The 22,606-nt window shown below is 37.3% G+C and overlaps 1 protein-coding gene across 1 annotated transcript in view; it reads left to right on the forward strand.

The window, feature by feature from the left end:
- The first annotated feature begins 817 nt into the window (after nucleotides 1–817).
- Nucleotides 818–22,606, forward strand: part of LOC6562545 (neural cell adhesion molecule 1-B) — an 80,394-nt gene continuing 58,605 nt past the window's right edge. Inside the window, exon 1 of the mRNA XM_001987925.3 lies at nucleotides 818–890. Coding sequence (XP_001987961.2) covers nucleotides 833–890 — 58 coding nt within the window. The 5' untranslated portion in view covers nucleotides 818–832. The remainder of the gene's footprint in view (nucleotides 891–22,606) is intronic.

The raw sequence follows: 22,606 nt of genomic DNA on the forward strand, positions 1-22,606 counted from the left end.
TAAGAACATTTTCAACAGCTTGACAAACTGAACACTTACTTAAAAATTTGTTTTAGTCCAATGGGGCTTAGCTGGGAAACAGCACAACTGTGTGTGTGTGTGTGTGTGTAGGTGAGTCTGAGTGGGCGTATCTCGCCTTACAACTCGATAATTGTGGCTTCAATTTGACTTTAACAAAAACTTGAACAACTTTTTAACTAGCTACCCCCTCGAAAAAGTTTTCAACGCACTCACAACTGATGGCAATTTTTTTTCTCTGTGTTCTGCTTACTTTCAGCTGCTGACTGCGCGGCACCATCAAAATGTGCTTTCACTAGGCGGAAGAAGCTGGAGCTGCAGCAGGTGGAGCACTGGGGGAGAGCTGAAAGGGAGGAGAAGAGAGTGAGAAGTGAAGCATAAACTGGCAAACACAGAAGCACGGGGAAAACTACAGCGTCTGCAACTGGCGAAATCTGCAAACCAAATCCAACTTAAGTCACATCAAATTAAAATCAACAAGCGGCGAACAAAAAATATAGAAGAACGGGCCAACTGCTGCTTTTGGCCAAAAGAAATTACAAGAAAAACAAAAAAAAAAAGAATGAAAAAAGAAGAAGACATAGAAAAAAGTATATACTATAATCTCGAGAAAAGGCAGCGCATGAAAATGAAGTGCAATAAAAGTCAAATGGCCACGTTAACAATGTGGAAAATTTTTATGGCCCTGCTGGCCGTGGCGTTCGTAATGCCGGTCACATTAGCGCACCAGCACTCCATGCTCGGTGGAGGATCTGCAGGTGGCGGCGGCGGCAACGGTGGTGGTGGTGCTGCTGCTGCTGGACACGGCGGTGTCATGGGCATGGGCATGGGCGGGTCTGGACTTGGCTCTGGACTTGGCAAAGATGCACACGGTAAGTTTATTCTCTGCATTTCCTTCAACTATTTTCTAGTTGTTGTTGCTGTTTCCTGATTATTTTTAATGGGCGTTGTGGCCCTAGGCGCCTCTGCCTGTGAGGCACTTCGCCAATAAATAAATTTAAATATTTAACTAACTCGTATTCGGAGTTAGCCGAAACTTTAACACCTCGTTGCCAGCCAAGACAAAATGCAATGCTTGCAACTTGCAAGTGGAGCATGTGGCACGAGTCTCTGTGACTCCCATGGCGCTGGCACGGCACGTGTCCAGCCATTTATGATTTCATTTCGCTTGGTTGCACTCAGAGCTCTTTTATCGCACCACTCGCTCGCACAAAGCTCTCCAAACGCTTCTGGAATTTATAAAGGCATAACACCGTGCCGCGAAACTTGATTATACTAGTGACGCTATCACCATAATTCCGGTTAAATTAAATGCATTTCCGAGTGCTGCATATATTTGAGGATTCTTTTCATTTTAGTTTAATGTTCAATTGGCACAGTTGTAAAATTAGGTCGATAGATGAATAATTACTGGCAAGCACTCAGTTAAACTGTTGTCTCAAGTTTGGGATTATTATGGAAACGTGTTCGTGCAAAGTTGGAATATATCACAAGAAGTGAGCCATAACATGCCATTAACATACATTATCAAACTTATTGCCTGAATCCACTACCAAAGTATCTTTCATTCTCGAATATGAACAGTATGTACCTATCCCTTAATGCACAACATTCTATACATTCAACATTCGTAAAGTATGTTGCGAATTTGAAAATAGACACTCTGTTTTTTTTTTACGATAATATATTGAGTTTGTTTGGAAAGTTGGTCAATATCACAAACAGCGGATATTCTAAGATTGGTAAGCAATTATTATAAATTAAAATTATAATTTAATTAATCGGATTTTTTTTTGTGGATTTTTTATAATTTATTATAATTGATTTTCTTTTTAATTTTCAAGCTTGTTTCTTATTTACTGGGTTGTTTACAGGAAAATGGTTTATCGCCTGTCTTATAGTTGTATTTATTGTTTTATTATTAATTTAGCAAATAAGTAGCAGAGTTCAAGCTTAATACTGTTTTTGGAATGATTTATTAAAAGCCGAATTCCTGTTGAAGAATGTTTAAACTGTGTTAATCTTATGCATATTTAATATAACTGATTGAGGAGCATCAGTTAAGAATATTAAATGGGTCAGAGTTTGGTGGAAGTTGCTGTTTCTCAGATTGAGTATTAAATTACTTTCTAAACGTCATGCAAATTGTTTGGCTGACAAACTCGAGTGGTCCAAAAGAGCCACAACAGCAAAAGGCAACTAGATTGAAAAGTTGTTGGTCAACTGGTGGAGACTAGTTTAGTGTATAGAGGGGGGAAGAGCTGTAGGGGGAAGGGGTATACGATGGCTCTGGGTGTATTTTCTAACAGTTGGCTCTAAGCTCTACAGTTCCACTCTCTCTCTCTCTCTTTCTCTCTCTGTCTCTCTTTGTCTCGCTCTCTCTCTCTTTCCATCGCTCAGGTAACTTTTAGCAAAACACTTTGCACATGTTTTCAAGTCGATGCGAGCTATTTGACAAAAATGCCAGGCCAAAAGCTGGGCTATTTATTATGCTTGGCACTTTGGGACACACACACACACGAATACACACACACACACATACACACATATACAAGTGGGCAACTGCGTAAATCATTTCCACTTTATGCGCTCTGTAAGCCAGACAATGTCAACAAACTGCAAGGACAGAGGAAGCTGAGCGTGGGGGCAACATCAGCAAGAGACAAGCATTATAACGCATTAAAAAGTAGCTGCATGAGATGAAAGGGGATTGTGCGGGTTGTGGGATGCGGGTTGCGGGCTGCGGGTTGCCGGGTGGCAATGTGCAGCAAGCGACAATCTCTTCTGCTAGCCAAAAACTTTGGCCGTTTAGAAAAGTGTCAAGCATTTTATCACACCAAGCAAAATGCACAGCAACAAAAACATCAACAACATCAACAACAGCAACAAGAGCAACAACAGCAGCGAGAGATGAGGCAAGTAAGCAACGAGTGCCGTAATGCATTGCAGCTAAGCAGCCGCTTAAAAGTATGCAACGTAACGGTAAACAGCGACTGACTTACAGACTGCCTGACTGAATGACTGGGTGACTGAATGACTGGGTGACTGAATGACTGGGTGACTGAGTGAGTGGCCATTTGCTAAGTTTGTCCGCACAAGCCGAAAAACTTGTCAACATGTTGAGTGCAGCAGTTGGCAGTCGCTCTGGGCACACCGCAGTTGCCCGCACAAACTTTGTGGCAAGCAGCAAAAACCCAAACAAAATACACACAAAAAAAAAAAAAACAAACAAAAAAAATCTACTTAAAATAAATCAGTTGAGAGTTGAGAATGTTCGTCTGCGAGGTGCCCTACACAAAGACATCCAATAATGAATATCTACTGAAATTGATATGTTTATGGAATATTTGCAGTTCAGTGAATTCATTTTCGCTTAAGATCAGTATACACAGAATATTATCATGGATCTAAATGTAAAAAAAAGATCTATCTACAAACATAGACTGTTGCCTGCCCACGCACTGAATTAAATAATGAATCTAATTTGGTGGTGTCCCTTACAGCCGCAAGGAATATTTTAAGGGCCACTTTGAGTGTCTACAGGGTATTCACAAAAATTCACCAAAAAGGAAAAACTAATAAGAATAAACCAAACAAACAAAAAAAAACTGTCATCAAAAATGAGAGCGTGTTTGTTATTTGTTCGCTGGTAGCCCTTTTTTCATTCTTGTGGTTTTTGTTAGTGAGTGAATTGTTGATTTTTCCACATATAAAATGAAGAGCAACAACAACCACGCCTTGGGCACTAGCTAATTGCACATGTGAAACACAAATAGATCAAAATAAACATAAAATAAAAATAAAATAAAATAACACTCAAGTTTTTAAGATCTTGGAATTTATTTTCAATTCGTTAAGTTCGCTTTATTTTGCTTGACAGCTGATGGGTTACAACTATAAATCTTCGGCTAAATCTGGGCGTCAATCTCTGGCGAAGACGAAGCCTGTCCTAATGGCTAATAAAAAGAGTTGACGTTGAGGCTGTTGACGAATTTTCATTGAATTTTTAATTACCGCTGGGATGAATTGACAAGCGGTTGGCAGGTGTTTCATGTTGCCCACCTGCGGCCTTAATTAATTAAGACAGGAGCCTCGCATACCACGCAGAGGGAAAGAAAGTGAGAATGAGAAAGTGAGAGAGATTTGGGTGGAATGGGAGGAAGGATATCTACTTTCTTTAGGCTATTTTAAAATGCCAACAGATGCGTCGACAAACACCTGTAAGATATTAAAATGGCTTTGCGAATGAGTTGGAATTTAATAGGGCCATTAAATTGTGGTGAGGTGTAACTAGCTTTAATTAACAATTTCTGATACTCTTTAAAAGAGTATGCAAAATGATGAGAAATTTATGTTATAACTTGATTTTCTTAATTAACTTTTGATCATCTTTAATACTAAGGGAAAGTACGCAAAATTAAGAGAAATTGGGTAAAAGATTAAGTTTCTGAATTTTCGATTTTTAATGCACTTTAATAAATGTGTTCAGAGAAGTATGCAATATTTTGGTATAGTAAATAGGCAAAATAAATAAAAATAAGTTTTTACTCAGTATTTCAGTTTACCAATAACAATAGTCAAAAGAAATATGCCAATAGTCAGCTTAAACTATACGTTTAATAAATTATTTAAGGTTTAAATACCATCCATATTAATTATTATTTCTTAAGAACCTTATTTTTCTTCTTTAAAACCTTCTCCCCATTCAGTAAGCTTCAACTGGAAAAGTGTATTATCCGATACCGGCCTCATTTAATAAGTTACCCAAACTAAAGTGAGAAAAAGTGAATGCAAATTGCATGTTATAAATTATAAGGGGTGTCATACAGTTGATCATTGCCAACAGCTGGGTAATATAATTTTTGCACATTATTATGGCCGTTGCCGAGTTGGCGTGTCGAGACAAAAAGCAAATTGCGTTGCTTATCTGCACAATTTACGTGCCGGCGCACAAAGGACACTGTCCGCCGATCCTTTTGTCCTTTTGTCTGCAGCGACGCTGCTGCGCTGCATTTTTGGCGACGCGCAGCGCTTGGGAATTCGGCGTGAACAACATTAAATGCAGCGCGTGCCACAAATTCAAAGGATTCAAAGCGTTTGCCTTAAAACAAAAGCCTTTTGCCCGAAAATGCGAAAAACGACAAACGAGAAACGCCTCGAAGCCAGCCGACTTTGCCACAAGGATGCTAGCACCGTTATAAAGGACGCATCGCTGCAGCCGTTAGAAAAGCGCAGCTTGTTACCCAAAATCCATACAAAATGAAAGTATTCCGCTTTATATATATAAATATAAATATATACATATATATATATATACATATATATTTCCTGTACTTTTATTGTACTTGGGGTTCTATGCGGTGCCAGGCATAGAAATAGCGACTTATTGAGTGTGTGTGTGTATGTGTGTGTGTGTGTGCCTAAAAACATGCTACAAAATTGTAAAGAGCCAACTGAAACGAGTTCACAACTTCTGCCGTTGGCATCTGCGCCGTTGAGGCTAGGCCAATGAGTGTGAGCAGGGGGGTGGTATGGCTTGGCAGTGAGAGTGGTAGCCAGGCCGGCATTTTTGTGACTTTCATGTACCATAAATTATTTTATGTTATTATTACCTACAACATATAACGGATTGAGGAAAAGGCACCGAGTTGGGGACGACAAGCAACAAGCAAATGGTAAATTTTACTTTTATTGCCATTACGTTGACATCGTCTGTGTGTGCGCATTGTTTTTAATCATATGTGAGTCGGGGCGTGGGTAAATAAAAATGCGAAATTATTAAAACACAATGAGTAACATAAACTGAGAGCTGTACTTTCATCAAGCGCAATATAGATATTTTGTCACCAGCTATATAAAATCTACAACGAGCTATGTAAGGCACGCGCACATATACTTAATTATTAATTAGCCAGTCAAGAACTCTGCGCGCTTCGATTTAAGCAAATTTACTTTAAATTTCTTCAAAATATTCATTTCAATAAGATTGAATTAGAAAATCACTATACTTTTGACGACAAGGAAAGTTGTTTTAGTTAACGAATTCTATAAGTATATTCTTACAGTATATTCCTAAGCACTTAAACGGATTTGAAGCACTAGAATTTTCACATTTTAAATTTTTCCAAAATTGAGATCACATATCGAACTCTTACAGTATCCATTTTGGTATATAACTGTTTAATAAATGATTTTTTTATAGTTTCCAGCTATATTTTAAATAGTTTACAATTGCAAATAGATTAATATAAATAAAAAAGAAAAACGATTTACGAATATTTCTCTCTTATTATTTCCATTAATAATAATCACTGAATGCAATATGTTAATCAATTATAGTGCATTGAACATTATTAATGTTTTTAATTATGTTAAAAGCTAACTTTCATTGCCCATTGTCAGCCTTGAGCTAGTCTTGGGAGGTAAGTTCAAGTTATATTTATTCGCAAAGATTTCATTTGGATAATTAATCGAATTGTCTTGCCACTGGTAATTTGAACAAAAGTTGTTATTAAACCTGACCTGAAACCTTTAATGGCCAATTAACGTTTACGTTCTCAATTCTTTCGAATGAAGCAGTAACAGAAACCAGCAATTATAAGTGTATTTATAGGCAGCAATTGAAAAATATGCCGCGCCCAATCGAACTTTTTGTTCAGACCAACAATTTGTTATCGTCTCAGCCCAAAAAAATAAAAAAATAACAAACAAGCCGTAATATCCATTGAGTAACAGGAAATGTTGTTGCGGCTCAGACGGTCAACCCTTTTGTTGATTATTCGTGCTCGTGTTCATTTGTGTTTTTTTTTCTTCTTTTTTTGGTGTTTTGTTATTTTTGTTTTTAATTAATATTTATGGCTGGCAGCAACATCAAATAATGGCAGTAATATCCACCACTCATATAAATTTAAGCAGCGAGTCAATGCACCTGGAAGCGGTGCTCAGTGTTTGAGGACTGAGGCTTTGAGCGGTTCCCGTGTCGTGCGGACTAGTGATTATGTAATAATTAACTGTACATTAACTATTTGTAACCATGAAATTCCACACAAAAACCAGCTCACGTGGCCACAGGCCGAAAAAAAACACAACAGAACAAAAATAAAAATAGAGAAAAAACATACAATAAAATATTTGTACTTAGTTTTCTGACACGATAGCGAAAGCAAACAAAAGTTTAGCCAGTCATCACGTAACCGTTGTTAAAATACCCTCTAACCAGATGGGTATAATTTATTTCAAAGAAAATATTAATAGGGACATATTGCTGTATTTATTTAGTTCATAACTGTTGCTGTGAATCAGTTTAGTGCCACAGTTTATGACATAGTTCGCGTACTTCAGCCAAGTTGCATATTAGAAGCAGCTTTTAAGCCAATATTTATGTTTAATTTTTGGCACAATTTTTACGTTAAATTTAACACACATCGGAGGAAAAAAATAAGCAGCTGCGTAAATTGCGTATACGTAATGGCAGCTGGAATATGCTGGTGTGAGTGTGAGTGTGTGGGTGTGGGTGTGTTGGGCAACTATAACAATAAATCTTATTTATGTGTTTTTGTGCGATTTTTATGAGTTGATATTTGATATGAGAATATTATTGCCCGGGGGGGGTAGGGGGCGGATTGCCAAATAGTTTAAATAAATGGGCACACAAAAAATGAAAATAATGCTATAAAATACAAATACAGTCGGGAAACGGGAACGGGAACGGAAATGGCAAATGCGCTGGTCACGCTTCACACTCCAACTGTGTTACAAAAAAAAAAAAAAAAAAAAAAAAAAATATATGAAGAGAGGGAGAGAGAAATTCTCTAATCTAATTTAAGCTGCCATTAGTGTTTAACACTCGGCCAGACCCACAATTTCGGGTGGGGATGCCAAGTGCCGCCTCTCTCTCCAACTCTCCAACAACTTCATCAATCAAAGGCTACGCAACGCAGTTTGCATGCCCCAAGACCAGATGAGGGTAGTTGGAGGCGTGTGGTGGGGGTGGAGGGGGTGCTGTATGTGCGTGCCATCAGAACGCGTTCGTTGCGCTATTTAAGTTAAGAACTTGTTCAAAACACGCGCCGCTGCCTTCGGCGTATTCCAAAACGGAGCGAATGCCCAAAAGTAGACATTGAATTTCTCGAGGCACATCCATTTGTGGCAGGGTCGAAACATGCAGATACTTACGGCCAGTTGTGTTGTTCAATGAGTGATGTTGCAGATCTATCATTGTTTCCAGTGGAACTGCTGAACAGCACTGAATCATGCAACGGTTTAGTTAAACCTAATAGGCTGAAAGTTAACATGAACATTTTATATAGTTAGTTGGTTGATCAATCATGAACCCAAGCTTGCACTCATTTATGATTAGAATGATTATGTAATGAAATTGGGACATAATTAATATTTACATAGTATTTTCAATCTTTGACTATTTTTCAACTTTAATTTTAGCGAATTTAGGGAAATAGTTTAAGCTAAAAGTGGGCACACATTATAAATATATAACATCAAATTGTATGCAGTTACCATAAGGGGTTGCCAATTAAACTTGTAAAAGAGTAATCTATATATATGTGTATCTATAAAATATCTTAATTAAGGAACAATATATACGTATACGAAAAAAGCCCTTCAACTTTTTAACTTTTGACTTTACGTTGGCAGTTTTAATTACAAACACAAGTGCAGAGTAATCAGAATTTCTGAGAACAGCTTGAAATTGTTATCTATTGTTCAAACGATAGAAGCAGAGAGGGGCGTAAGTGGGTAAAAGAGGGTGGGTATTTGTCAATTGCAACACTTTCATCGATTGTCTGCGAATCGCGTTTCATGTTTACAAACATTTTCATCCTTTGTCGTACGGGGATACCAAGTTTTGACGGTTCTTGATTTGACGTTAAATGTAGCCTGCGTGTGGGGAGGAGAATGAGACTGGGATGGGGGGGATGGTTATCGGGGGTTGATTTCTTATTGTAATACTTTGGAGTAATTGATTTTTAAACTTGACACCTTGCGCTAAGAGGCTTAGGGATGGAAACGCGCGACCCTCGAGACCTGCCCAACACTGCTGAAGCTTTTGTTAGGTCTGATGACTGAAGGACGCCCCATTTTGTGTTTTTTCTTTTTTGTAATACCCTGTACACAATAAGCATAAGGCTAACGTGAAGTTGCCTAAATGTTGAATGAACCAAAAACCGAGAATCGAGACTATATTACCAGCTATAGCTTTAAACTTGTTTGCTTATTGATATTGTGCAGCTAATAAGTCTTAAGAAATTGTGTAGATAAATAACTGTGAACTTACGTAATGGCTGGGAACAGGGTACCTCCCAGTCAGGCACTCTCGACTAGAGCCAAACAATTCAAATGGCCAGATGCCGAATTTGTAATTGCCGTAACGTGATATGGCTCATTAGTGGATTTGGAGTGAAAAATTGAATGTCTATTCGCATTTGTAGGCGGTTGGGTTTATGTGTATTTGATTACAAAATGCTTTATGCAGCTCAAGCAAAGCGTAAGCAATTTAAATGGCAATTTCTGGTAAGGCTGTGTTGCAATTAGATTTTAGTGCGTTCCTCAACACTGCGAGCAGTGAGTAAATATGAACAGCAAAATGCTTTTAATTTATTGCGACACTAATATACATTAATGTCTTGGCCAACTTCAAAAGGCGATGCGCTGCCAGCAGCAGGTCAAAGCGACGGTCCCAAACTGAGACCCCCGACCCTTAGCCAGGCTCAGACTCAACCAGACAATTAAAAGTCCATGGCCCAGAGAAATGTTAATGACATTTCGCACCAGGCAACCAACGAACCACTTGGACAGCTCTGAAAGGAGCAAAAGAGCCACTGAGTAAGTGAGTAACTGGTGGCAACAAGGGGTGAAGCAGAAGTGAGTTTAAGTCGCGGCAGTCTGCACAAATTTGAAACTACCGTAATTTGCATATTTTAAGTTGACTTTTATTGCATTAAAAATGGCAGTGGCTTTGCCATTTTGGCCGCAGCTGTAAAACTGCCGTTGCCTACCAAGCCCCCATTTCCACAATGGGCTAAGGCGTTTCCAAACTATCCCACTCCCTGCACTGTGGTTAAAAATGCAATCAAATATCGAAAATCAAATTTCGACAAAATTCGATTCGACTGCTGATTGAAGCTAATAAGCCAAATAATCTTTGGGAACTCCATTTTAATCTAATCTAATAAATCTTTCTTAACGCTCTTATATTTTTTTTTTTTATAAATTCTGTTCTGTCTATTTCTAATATCTTCTGATATTTTAGGAGACGTATCATAAAACAGAATACAAATTTTGCATCTGTTCGATCTTCTCATTAGGATGCCGATATAAGTCTGAGTCAGTTCCAATGCAATCCATGAATTTCACATCATTTCTTATTAGCTGGATTATAAGTGGCAAGTCTATTTGTGTTGCAGCTATTTGTGTAGATTTTGTGCCACTGTTCATCAGTTTAGGGCGGCAACTGCTGTCGCCTGCTGGCTGCTCTGCTTGTTTGCCTTGGCCGCATGTAAAACTAGTAGAAGACAGATTACAAAAATACAATTAAAATGTTTTAGTGAAAATTAACTGCAGTTTAAATAAAATGCTACGTTGGCCGGAAAAGCATAGCATAGAATTCCAAAAGTCTCTATCTCTCTTACTACCTCTCTCTCCCTCTCTGTGTCTGGCTCTCTCAAGCCTCGAGCCCGTGCTTGTTTTCTTTAGTGGTTTTAGTGGTTAAGGGTTTTACGTTAAGTATACGCACGATGTGCGCTGTCAAGTTTCAAGGTGGTAGCAGCAAGAGTCGAGTAGTTTTAGTTGCTGCAGTCGAAGCTGTTTGCTCAAGGTGTGGCTTGGCGTGGATTTTGCAATTTGTTAGACTTCTCTTGGTCTGCTGCTTCTCCTGACTCTTGGCTCTTCAACGTCAACTCGTGCCGCTTGGACGCAGTCGCCAACAACAGCAACAACAGCAACAACATTATCATCATTATCATCATCATTATCAACATTATTAACAGCAGCTGCTTGTCTATTTTGTGGCTGTTCTTGCTGTTGTTGTTTGCGGCTGGCCTACAAACTTAATTGAAAATAGCAAACACAGGCTTTCTTAGGCACACCGAAGATTACATACCCTTGTCGACCTGAGTCAACTTTAAAATAGACGTAGAAGTGTTCTTCAGTGCATTACAAACTTTACAACAAAATTATAACACCCTCTGCAAGAGTATAAACTAACACACACACACATACAAGCGCTGGTTTGGAAAAAGGTTTAATTTAAATAAAGTACGTGCACCACCGTGGCTATATTACCAGCTAAATGGGCTTCGCTTCGAGCAGTTTGGGCCATATCTGGGGTTCAGGTGTTGCCAGTTGCTGCGGCTTAGTCGATTAGATCTTCTGGTGTCTTTTGGCCTGGTCATTTGTTGAGTCGACTCATGTCGCCTTAAGGGTCTTCTGGTCGACTGAACCAAACAGCTCAGCGTCTACTCAAAATTGCCTCTTTTTTTTGTGCTACGCATTGACAAAGAGTTAACAACGAGAAAAGGCATATGTGTATTTGCGTAATCAATAGTTGTAATCCTAAAATATAAATATCTATATACATGTGCTTAGTTTCTCACAGAGAGTGTTTGTTATTAAGAGTCAGTAAATATCACATATTACATGAGTTGCAGCATCATATAAAATATATTCCATCAATTTCCAATAAGCAAACAGCAAATAACATGTCAATCAATTTCCATAATGCAGTTAAAGTAATTTTCAATCAAATTACTTTCGCTTACTTATTTAACTTATTGCCTAAAACTTCAGTGTACAGGTTAAATGCCATTGTCCAATTCAATAAATGATAAGTAATATAAAATGAGTTTAAAATTAGCCAAAATTTATTTACATCTTAAGAATGAGACAAAAGTTTCAACAAATTCCGTATTCTGAATTCAACAACACTTTGGAATGCAGCACGTTGAACCAAGCTTAACATTCACATAGAGTCTCAACTTTGTTACATTTCAAGAGTGCTGAAGTCAAATCTTGTTTTAAATTCCGAGCATGACATTTTACAAGTGTTTCTGCAAAACGAAAAAGAATTTATTACACATTCGCTGGCCAAAACTTGTTGGCAAGTTATATATATATACATAAATCCATAACATATTTTTACTCTCGCCCCATTACGCAGAATCCACTTGATGAAACTGAACTCTTTGATCTAAAAACGCACACAGACACCCACAGATAACTTAACACAAATGCCAATGCCCTTGGCTGTCCAGAAATTGGGCACGCCCACTATAAATAGCCCATAAAAATGGTGGCATAACCAGAATCGTTGCCTACTTTGCAGGGCAGCTGTAAAATATGTATGTGCAAATGATGAAACTTTAAATTCAAAGGCGAAGCCAACATTAAGCTGGTATACATAAATTTTTAATAAAGTTTTTCAGATAGAAACTGTTATTTTTAGACAGACATCGAGAAGGAAGAAGGAACTAGCAGGACGAGGTTGGGGAGGTGTACAATGACGCAGCAGCAGCAGCAGCAGCAACAGCAACAGAAGCGGATAAAATATGACATTTATAGCGCCCAAATATGTAAAAGTTGAACGCACCCGTTGAGAAACAGCCACAGGAGCCACAGGAGCAGCGGCACTTTGAGTTTTATGTGGCTTATATAAGGACTGCTTGTGGGTAGCAAATCACAGAGGTTTGGGAAGGAAGGATGTGGTGGGTGGGACGGGGTGATAAGTCTAACTCCAGCTCAGCGGGTGCAAAACGCAAATGGCGTCGGTTTTGATTGAGGTTTCTATTGAAAGGGCAGGGGGAAGTGGATGCATTAGATTGGCAGCTGCTGCCTGCTCTGGGGTTGCGTTTTGTGCATATTTCTGGGAGTTTCTTTTTATTTTTGGAATAATGTGAAATATTTTGAAAATTATATAGTGTATATGAGCTGAGGGTCTGCAGGCCAATATATCGAATATATTGAACCAGTTGTAGCTCACTTTGAAAATCATTCTCGGAACTGCTCTGTATAAATGTATAAATTGCAACATATTTGAAGAGGATCCACTTACAAAAAAGTTATAATTGATTTCTGGAGAGCACATTTGGAACTGCTACATTAAGTAAATATTAATATATATACCAAGGTTTGTTCAAGTAAGTAGATTAAAATAAATTGGCGGAAGAAAACGGCTCAATTTAAAAATATTTCAGCAGGCAGAACTAAAAACAACTTTCTACTTAATCCTAAATGGTATAAAATTGGTAGACTTGACAAAATTATGCGATTGAGTTGATAAAATACTTATGAATAGCTTGGGCAACTGTATGCATATTAATATCAAAGACATCAAGGACACATTGAATCCTTACACAAATGACAGACTACACATTATGAAAGTATTATTAAATTTTTGGCGCCTGTTTGCCATAAAGCACTTGGTAAATGTAAATTACACATGAACGAATAGCACAAGGGCTGGAATAATATTTAAAGCACACACAAACACATACACTTATATATATATATGTATATATATGTTAAAATATATTTGTACATGTGTGCATAGACACACACACACAAAGGACACTTATGGCAACACCTTCTAATCAAGCAAAGAGCTTAAAATAAAGTAAAGCAAAGAATGAAATGAAAGATATTATGAAATTTCAAACACACCCTCCAAAAGACCGCACACAAAAGCAAGTGTGTATATATGCGAACACACACACACGCACGCACACACACACACACACACATACACATGTCAGCTAGACAAGGAAGAAAAAATATTACACACATAACTGTCAAGCAACGCTAAGGGTATCCAACTGGCCCTCATCCCCCCTCCGCCCGCCAGGCCTCCTCTCAACCCACTTTGTGCGTGCTTGTTAATGAAATGTTTGCCTTTCGCATTTAGTTACGCTAGGTTAGACACTTTTGCTTATTAGTGTAAAGCGCAACTTAAACGTTGAAAGACTGACAGAAAAACACAGAGAGAACAAGAGAGAGAGAGAGAGGGGGAGATGGAGAAATTCAGATAGGCAGATAGACTGGCAGACAGACAGACAGACAAACAGACAGAGAGGCCAGCAGGCAGGCAGAGAAAGCATCGCCTAGACAAGGCAAGGACAGTCGAGAGACAATGTCCTTGTCTTATTATTAAAAGAAGATATGGCAAATAATTGTACCCTCATACCCCACTGACAGCTGACAGCAGTCAAGGTTCAAGGTTAGAATTGTGGCTGCCTTCAATTTTGGATTAGAGTCTTCGGCTAACACATATATCCAAATGTCTGCCTCGCTCGCCTTCGTCTCACACTCCCTTCACTCTGTCTATATTTGCCAGCCCAGCTGAGAACTTTTTTGGGGCAATTAAAAAATTAAATTGTGCATATGTCACGTAGTAAATGGGCATCCCTTTAGACAGGCTAAACGGCGCCAGGCAGCCAGCACGACTTCTTGCCTTTTTAAGTTTAATTGGATTTTGAACACAGCGCTGCGAGGCGAGCCTTAACAACAATAATGTTTAATTGAGCACACACACACAATCTCTCTTACACACATTCACACAGTCCTGCACACAATAGACCAATTGTTGCCAAAGTTACAAAGGATTTCTTGTTTATATATATATATATACCCAATTTAAATGTGAGCCTTTTATGCATACACGTATATTAGAGCAGCCTTTAAGTCTATAAGAGTATAACAATAAAGTTGACGTTGAGCTACTCAAATAAATTCAATTAGTTCTAACTAAATTGAATAATGTTTATATTCTGTATTGAATAGACTCCAGAGTATCTTTCCAATCGTCTTGATAGCATTACTTTAAGTTTCCCGTCCTGAGCTCTCTTTAGAAGTATTTAAATGTGAATCCTGTAGGGATGTTGAAAAGGCATCTTCGGTCGGTTTAAGAAACTGTTGGATGGTTTCTCGACTATGGACAACGATTTTAAGGTGAAACTTTAACTGAGTCTGATTCAGGTTATAGAGTTGCATTTGGATCAAATTATTAATAATGAAACTTATATTTTCGATGGGATTTTCATTTTCTATTTCTTTTTATACTCTAAACTAATTAAAATGTATGAACACGCGAGTCTCAGAGACCGTAAGAGCTAGAGATCGATTTCATTGGAATATAGGTTATCGTATACCCTCTCGTATACTCTCAAATATCGATAAGCTTCGAGCTCACTCGACTACAGCATTCTTACTTATTTTCTATTCATTTTAACCAAACTTAAGCAGTATATAAAATATTTTCATTTTGTTAAGTTCACATTGCTTTTATGTTCTAAATGTAATAAGAGATTTTAATAAATAGTTTGCAATATGATATTTGATATACTCAAAGTGTCAAATGGCGAATTCCCATAATTATTATCCCAAAAATATGTGGCACCACAACTCCCCCAGCCCCCCGTAAGCCCGGTTCGAAGCAATATAACTTTCAGTCTGGCAAACAAAATGCCACAAAAGTGTTTGCATAGCGTCAAAGTAAAATATTTTATCGACACGCACATCCCGACACAATTCCAACCACAGATCCCGCACCCTTGGCCTTGTCTTGACTTGATTCGCATGTTAACAACAAGCAGTTGCTAAAAAGAAAAAAATACAATATATATGTATATATATATAGATATATATATGCATATACTACATCTATATGTATATATTGTGTTTTATCTTTAGACTTAACCTTTGTGCGACAAAAGCTTTTAATATGCAAATGACTAAATGAGCGGCCCTGTCGAGCAGTTTAAGGCTCCCATTCCCAGTGGAGGTTTTGGTTGTTGGTATGCGAAATGTGCCTCGGTCAATTGGTACATTTGCACATTTCATTAACGCGACCAGTTTAACATGACCTACCAGCCCCAAACACCACAACTGGCCCCACCCTGCTTGGTATGGCCTCAGTCTGCTCAACTCCACTCTACTCTTAACTAGCTGACGCAGCTGGAAAGGTCCTTGCTTTGATGTTCTTGCTTTAACTTCAGCAAATGGGCTATATGGAAATTCCTTAAATATGTATGGCTTCTTGTGTGTGTGTGTGTGTGTGTGTGGGGTTGTGTGAGTTTGGCTCGCTTACACACTTCAACACACTTATTCATGCACATTTGCATATCATTATGTGTATTTGGGCCAAGCCAAAGCCAAAGCCACCAACACCCACAGCAACAGCAGCCCAATTCTCATAGTTTTCTTGCTGTTCTTGCTTGCTTCTCTCTCACTTTCTTTCTCTCTCTATCTCTCTCTCTCTCTCTCTCTCTCTCTACCTGTCTCTGTCTCTCCATTTCTCTTTCTCTTATGCTCACTCATAACGCCTAGATTTAAGATTATGAGCTGGCTGTGTTTTGTGGCTCGCCGCTAAAACATGTTCGGTATGTCAGTTAGTTAGTAAATCTGTGTGTAGGCCAAGTTAGCAGTCACACTGGGCGCACAGGTGTTGTTTTGGGTTATTAACTTGGCATTCCAGCAGGTGACTTAGGTTGACTTAAAGACTTGACGGCCCTTAACGTATTGGCCACATTGTTGACTTTCCGTTGGGAGTTTCTGGAAAAATGCTGTATTAAATTTGAACATTTTGCAGCTACCTGCCTACAAATGACTCTGTTATTTATTTATTTATTTTTTTCCAATTATTCTTAACTTTATGGTGTATTTCATTATTCAATGAATATTTAAAGAAAATGTATATATACCTATGAAAACAAATGGATGCTTAAGTTGGACCCGAATGAGTTTTGTGAAACTTTTTTATAATATACACAAATACATATTTAATTACAAATTCTACCAACAAAATGTAACTCACCCTAATATTCAGAAAGTATATTTATAAAACGTAGATTGTATCTTCCTGCAAATCAGGGTTTTGGTTTTTTTTTTCTAAGAAATATATTTGTTTTATGTGTACACAGAACATAACCTTTTTTGTTGATTACTTTATTCTTAATTATTGTAATTTGCATTACCGGTATGTGGTAACGCTGACAGTCTTACCTACCACAATCATGAACTAGCTTAACTAATTAATCAAAAAATAAAAAATAAAAATTATATTGGTTAGCGAGATATCCTTGGATATTCTGTACATATTGAAGGTAGAGGTGCATATCAAGGACAAAACTTTGAATTGCTGGCTTCTACCAAAGTAACTGATGTGGAGATTAATAACAAGCCCCTTCTAGAAATCTGCAAACAAATTTCGCATTCAAGCTTATCTCAGATTTCACAAAACCCAAAAAACCTGATATCTTTATATCATCATCCATTAGATCCGATCCAATCCCAATCCAATCCGTACGTGACTTGTATTTTTCAATAATTTTCAATTCTAAAATGATTAACTAAATCCAACTAAACATAATTTAATAATTTCGTTTATATATAACCATGTCGCATAGCAAAACAAAATACTAATTATGAAAAATAATTATGAAAATATTGAGTTGTGGCAACACAATTAGAGGATTCTCTTTTCATATTCATTATGGAGGCCCTAATTATTATCAAATTATTTCGTACTAGCTATAATTATTATTCATTGGGCATTTAACTCTGATAAATGTAACAAAAGCAAGTATTATTTTATTGAATTAAAGTTTGTGGCTGGCGGACTAATAAGGGCGCGTTACCATTTCAATGCTGATGTGTGCCACATTTGCCACAATTGTTGTCAGCTAAAGCTATTTCAATGCCGCACACATACACACACACACGGACATCCACACGGACACACCCACAAACATGTACATGTATTCTATGCGGCTGAGCCGACTTAAAAGGCCGCAACAATCGGTGGCAGCTGCTGCCAGTCAAGGATGCTTAGCTCAGCATAACATAGCGAAATATATATATGTATATATATATATATATAAATATATATATACATATGAATATGTATATTGTATGAACATGTACATTGAGTAAACACATAAAGTTCAATAACTGCGCTTCCACGTCGGCTCCACGTCGTCGCCTCTCTGCTGACAGCTGCGAGCTGTGTTGATATGATGAGCGATTTTAACACTTGTGCGATGACATTTTTAAAGCAAAATGTTGCAATATTCAACCTATTTTTATATGGCCAACAACAGCACCAGCAACAACAACAACAAGAACAACAACCACCACAGTCAGTGTGTAGTTATGACATTTGCCCATTGCGGCTTATGGCAACTTGGTGGCAATAGCAAAACGAAATGGAACAACATTGTTGAGAGCGAGCTGGAGGATAGGAAGTTGGGTTAAAGCCAAGTCATTTTGTATGCCAGCTTTGATATACACTCTATTTTTTTTTTTTTTTAATTATGTTTGTCCTAAATACAAATATGTCGCAGTAACAAGTTGTTCAGCCTTCAAGCTGATATATAATTTTACAATGAATTAAAAATAAAAGTACAGAAAAATATATGAATCATACATTTTTCATTAATTTTCTTTTTTGTATGCGAAAATAAAACAAATTATTAGTAAATTAAATTATGGTTGTTATCTTTTTATTTTACTTCATATTTAAGTTATTATTAATAGCCGGATTCACAATGTCTAACACTTAATTCATTCACATTCTTAGCATTTCGCGATTCCATTATTGATTTAAATAAAACATTGCCTTGCTGTTGTTTTTCTTTGCGAAATGAATAATAAACTAACGAGTTAAGATATAAGAGAGGCGAAGAGCTCTATTCTGCAAACAATATAAATAAATGTTCGATAATGAAAGAAATGTTGTTGTACTGGAATGAGGCTATAAGCTTAGTTTGGATATTGAGGATTCAAATAAATTGTCACAAGCATTTAACCCGATGGAACTGAAGTATTATATACTGAAGTATTTATGCTTGCCTCGCTGCCACACTCAGATGGGGTATTATATATGTACTTGCCTAGCTGCCACACCGATAGGGTATTTCAAATAGTAATCAAATATAAATGCTACTATTTCATTGTTATATGTTGGCGCTGTTGTTGTTGTTGGCGCTGCTGCGTGTTGATCCAAAAGCCACATAACCAACTGGCAATGACATTTGACAGACACAAACAGACACACCCTAACACACACACACACACGCACACACACATACATGTGGGGTATACTTTGTGTACACTCGCTCACATAAGTATACATACATTGATAAGCGCGTGTTTACATTTACACTGGGGAACCACCGAAAACGAAAACGAGGCACAGAAAATGTTATTTATATAAAAAGAAAAAAAATCAAGGAAAAAAAAACGACAGAAGAGATAGCAAGTTATATTATTTTGTTGATGTTATTTTGCTGGTTTATGTTGTGCGTCCTTGGGGGACTTGGCGATAGTCCTGTAGAAATATCATACGCGTTGATTTGCAGCTCGCATTGAAACGAACGGTAATGGAGCGCATGGCTCGCACAACAGGGCGTATGCTTCATATTTGCAACCACACTACCAACACACACACACACACACACACACGCACACACAGTCGCACACACAATCAGTTTTAATTTATTTGCATGCCCTGCTGCAGTAACTAGGTCGGAATCCTTTTAAAATCTGCCACGCAGAGAAAACGAAATGTAATTTAAATTTAATTAGCTCAACGCGAAGCGATCTCGAGAGTAAAATGAAGCGCGGGGAACAGCGGGAGCAGAGCGGGGGAATAGTTGTCAGTGCAATAATTCTTTTAAAGAGAAAAAAATGAAGAAAAAGTAAAGAAATAAAGAGAAAGCGATGCGTCGACTCCAAGAAATAATTACAATACTTAATATTTATCAGCGTGATGTGCGTAAAGAGCAAAATGGCCTTCACCATTATATATATATATATATATATATATATATATATATATATATATATATATATATATATGTATGCATATATCTGCTTCTCACTCGCACTCACTGTGAGATTCTGTGCTCTTTCGCATTGCGTAATTGGATCAGCATTAGCAAAGCCAACACAGGCAGCTTCCTCACTCGAGAACACATGAGAAAGCAGGAAATGATATAGTCAACAGAGGTCACGCCACTAATACGACTACCAACGAGTCGGCTTAGTGCAAGACAAAGCGGGACAGCAGACAGGAGAGTGAGACTGAGTGACTTGCACGGTCAGAGTCCATAAAGCGGCATGTATATGCGACAGCGGCTAACGAGGTCAATTGTAAGTTATTTCCTTCTCCTCGTCAATGAGAACAACAAAAGAGCAGCAGGGAAAAAAGACGAGTGCATAGAATCTTGTGAAGCAGACCAGGAAATAACCAGCATGAATATCATTAATGGCTAAGGAGAACGTTAAAAGTTGTTATGCCTGTAGCCACAAAAGAAAGAGTATGCATGTAGCACATTGTAGTGGAGTATGCAGTATAGAAGCCTAACAATTCAAAATTAGTTTCTATCATACAAACCTTTAGATGTAGTATCCTAGGAAAGATGCTTTAAGCTCGGAGGGCATCAAATCCCTCAAATCTACAAGAATTTTCGCATTCGTCCACGAATTAGGTTTGATGGAAGTGTTATAGGCTGAGAAGGGGGACAATAGATCTGACAGGTCGCATTAATGAATGAATGAGGACCGCCAATAAAAATAAATTTGAAATTACAAAATTATTTCCTCGAACCTCAAAATTGCGCAAAATTTATTTATTTATTTAATGTAATGCTCAATTTTAAACCCAAAATTTTGTTTTTAAAGAATTGAAATCAATTTTTAATGAATCTCATTGTTATTCAACTTTTAACCAATAAAAGGCTTAAATCATTTTTTACACTCACAATTTATAACTCAATTTTTGTTTAAAATATTTTATATCACCTGTTAAAAAATCTTGTTTTTATTTCATTTTTAACCAAATTCTATGCAAGCGTTCATCGATCTACATTAATTTGATATTCATTTAAATGAATTGCGGTTCATTTGGCGTATGAAATGTGTGTTTGTGGATGCCGTTGTATATCATTATAAATAAAGAACCACCTCAGCTGTTATTTTTCGAAATACATCAACATATTCATGCCACATTTAATGTATGCACAATAATTTACGCTCCTGCATGTCTAACGAGACTCATTTAAAATGCTATCAACCGAAATGCATTGTAAATTCCAACAATAAGTTAACTAAAAGCAAAAAAAAAAAAGACGCAAAAATTAAATTGTTAAAAAATGTGAAATTGTGTCACCTAATTTTACAACAGCTCTCAGCCACGCATCATTGCAGAGACACACATACACACACACACAAACACACATTTGTTCTGTCAAACAATTACGCATACGTCAGGTATGCCAGTGTGCAATACAAATATGCAGATATAGAAATATGTGTGCTAAGCATCCAGAACAACAACTGAGCATTTTTGTTTTTTTACCTTTTTTTTTTGGTTTTGTTTTGCACCTAAAGCGAGTTTCAGTCTTGCTTTCAATGCACTTTTGCCTCCATCGCCTCTCTCTGTTGGCTTTGTTTTCACCGCTTCCGCTGTGGGGCACACAGACTGTGAAACAATTGTATGCATATAGCATAATTCATAAGTTTTCGAGTTCAAAAAATATGAATATTCAGCAAAAGAAAGAAAGAAGAAAGGGAAGGCATGAAATAATAAAAAATAAAGTATAAATGTCTGCGAAATCGTTACACGCCAACTCACTCCCCTCGCAGTTTGTTGGTATGCGATATTCCCTAACTGTCAGGTTTAATATCACACGATATTCTCACATTTCTCTCTCTCTCTCTCTCCTCCTGTGGCCCAAATACCGAATACATGTGCAGCCAAAAATGAAAAATGAAACTTGTCCTTTATTTTATGTTATTTGATTTGATTCTTTAAAGTTTCGATTGCATAAATTTGGGTCAATGTATGTGATCTTTTATTTTGTGCAGGTTTTTACTCAGCTCCTCGGCCTCCACCTCAACACAGTTGTTGAGAGCTCTTCTTATAGCTTTTTGTCTCCTGACGACAAACAAACAACAGGCAACAATGCACGGACAAAAGCACAACAAAGCCGCTTGGGAACCTAAAGGACATACTACGTGCTTTGTATGATTCAATAGTGTGGCTCACACACACACACACCAACAAACACACATGCGAAAAACCCAAAAACTTTTATTTTATGCAAAATAGTTATGTGTTTTTCGATGCACTATCTACAATGTACACAACTCTTGTTATTGTTGTATCTTGTTGGATTTCCACGCCTGTTTTTCTCTTCTTTTTTTCTTGTTGAGTGTTGCCTCGTATTGATTTTTTCATTTTTAGGTCGCACAAGTTGTGGATGGAGGAAGCTGTGAGGAAGATAGGAATTTGGAAAAGTTTGCAACACACTTAAACACACACGCATACACTCCAACTTAATGAAGCCGTTTTGTGGCTAGATTCATGGCCACATTTGTGGTCTTAACACGCTGTGTTTTCTAACTCATATGCAATTATATTCTTGAGTATTACACGAATCGAATTCGCTTAAATTTGCAAAAAAGAAATATAGTATATATATATATATATATATTAATAGTATTATATATGAAGCAGGCCAATAGTGTAGTATAAGACTGTAACATAACATCTAAAACTTAACATGCAATAAAGTAA

The sequence above is a fragment of the Drosophila grimshawi genome, unplaced genomic scaffold, assembly GCF_018153295.1.
Source record: "Drosophila grimshawi isolate 15287-2541.00 unplaced genomic scaffold, ASM1815329v1 contig_1377, whole genome shotgun sequence".
NCBI lineage: Eukaryota > Metazoa > Arthropoda > Insecta > Diptera > Drosophilidae > Drosophila > Drosophila grimshawi.